The sequence below is a fragment of the Dinoponera quadriceps genome, unplaced genomic scaffold (assembly GCF_001313825.1).
Source record: "Dinoponera quadriceps isolate SergipeBrazil2010 unplaced genomic scaffold, ASM131382v1 scaffold3386, whole genome shotgun sequence".
Lineage (NCBI taxonomy): Eukaryota > Metazoa > Arthropoda > Insecta > Hymenoptera > Formicidae > Dinoponera > Dinoponera quadriceps.
Genome location: NW_014557714.1, coordinates 1,157,255 through 1,159,025, shown reverse-complemented (window position 1 = coordinate 1,159,025; position 1,771 = coordinate 1,157,255). Strand labels below are relative to the sequence as shown.

General features: G+C 26.7%; 1 protein-coding gene across 1 annotated transcript; it reads left to right on the top strand.

Annotated features, from left to right (window-relative positions):
* Nucleotides 1-569: 569 nt before the first annotated feature.
* On the top strand, nucleotides 570-1,429 carry LOC106749401 (prosaposin-like; the record flags this gene model as incomplete). The annotated part of the gene is given in 2 exon segments (XM_014628804.1): nucleotides 570-675; nucleotides 955-1,429. Coding segments are annotated over 2 exon segments (161 nt in total), but the record flags the coding sequence as incomplete, so codon positions are not given.
* Nucleotides 1,430-1,771: the final 342 nt, after the last annotated feature.

Below are 1,771 nucleotides of genomic sequence, written 5' to 3'. Positions count from 1 at the left end.
CATGAGAGAAGGAATACGATAAAAAATTTTGTATTAAATGTCCCAAACGGTTCATTCAAATTTTTGTCTTTGCAGGGGGCTGGTTTGCAAGAGATTAACCTCAATAATTAGTCTAAGTAAAAATATTCTCCACATAATTTATAGTTCCTTATAATATAGCATATAAAAATCTATTTTATTTAGTCACAATATATTAATCATAATATTTTATTTAGTCATAATATACTTGTTATAAAATTTTAACAAATATATTATAACTTACCTACATCATATACGCCCCAGGTAGCCAAACCTGCACAAGCAGATTCTAAGTATAGTCTGCTATAAATTTGAATTGAATAAGAATTGTCACAAACATACTTTGCTTCATGACTCTGAGGCCCGTATTTTGAATTTTTTTTTATCGATAAAAGTGTCTTAAATATGACTTCTAAGCCAATCACGTAATTTCTAAGCTATTTTTTTAAGGCACTTTTATAAATAAAAGAGATTTCAAAATACAGGCCTAAATTTTTATGACATATACGTATATAACTGAATATCTTTAAACGTACTTTATTCATTTTCAGTAACTACGATTGTGACAGCTATGCCAGAAGGTAACCCTCGCTCACCTCCTGTTGTCGGCGCGGATAAATGCACATGGGGTCCAAGTTATTGGTGCCAAAATCTACAGTAAGTTTAAGTAATTATTTATATTGTAAGTTATAACAAAAGAAGTCGAATAAAAATTGTGATTATGTGTGTGAACTTTTAATGCAAGTAAGAGCAAAAACATCGTTTTAATAACTGATAAATTTGTAAAAGATATCTGGTTACATATTATGGAATAGAATTACTGAAACGTAAATTTCCTTCTACGAAATTTTCGTGTGCCACATGCGATTATGATTAAATTTTTATTACGTTATTAGTCTAATGCTGACTGATTAATATAATGACTTTTAATAACAGGACGGCCCAGGAATGCCAAGCTGTCAAGCACTGTACTGAAAAACATTGGACATAAATGGAAGTCCCAGAGGATACCGACAGTGTCCCAGCTTAAAATGACAGAAGACAAGTTAGATTCTTATAAAAATGGGAAGAATATCAACGTTGGTTAATATTATGAATATTTTACTAGTGTCGCAATACAATTGTATGATACTATTTTTTCATTAATGTTAAATATAAAAGTTTATATAATCAATTGATCCTTTTCAAAATTATAGATAATTATATTATCTATTTATCATTAATTTTATAATAAATTGCTTATAATATTCTTCCATGACAAATTTGATTACAAGTTAATGAACAATGTTCTATGAAAATGTTTTTGCTCATAAAATCTAGAGTTTAAAATCATTAAAAAATTATGATCCGCAATTAAATTTAAAGTAAAATCACCTTCTATGTTACTCAGTTTTTAGGATAAATTGTTAATAAAAAACATGTAATCAAAATATATCTTGATACAATCACATCAAATCATAGCATATTTATTTTTAATTAACACTCCCTCATTAATATTTCATATTTTTATAATAATTTTTATAAAAGTATAATCTGTTTGTTAGAATCAGTGCTTGTGTCCAGTTTAAATTTCATCTGTAAACAAGCGGTTTACCTTTACTTGTTAAACTGAATACTTCCAGAATACTTCCAGTATTTTATAAAATAGTATGTACTATTGCAATGAAAAAACATAAGTCTAATTAAAATATTTATATTTTTCTTAAATCATATTACCTAGTCAAAATTATTATCTTATACAGAAAAATTAAAT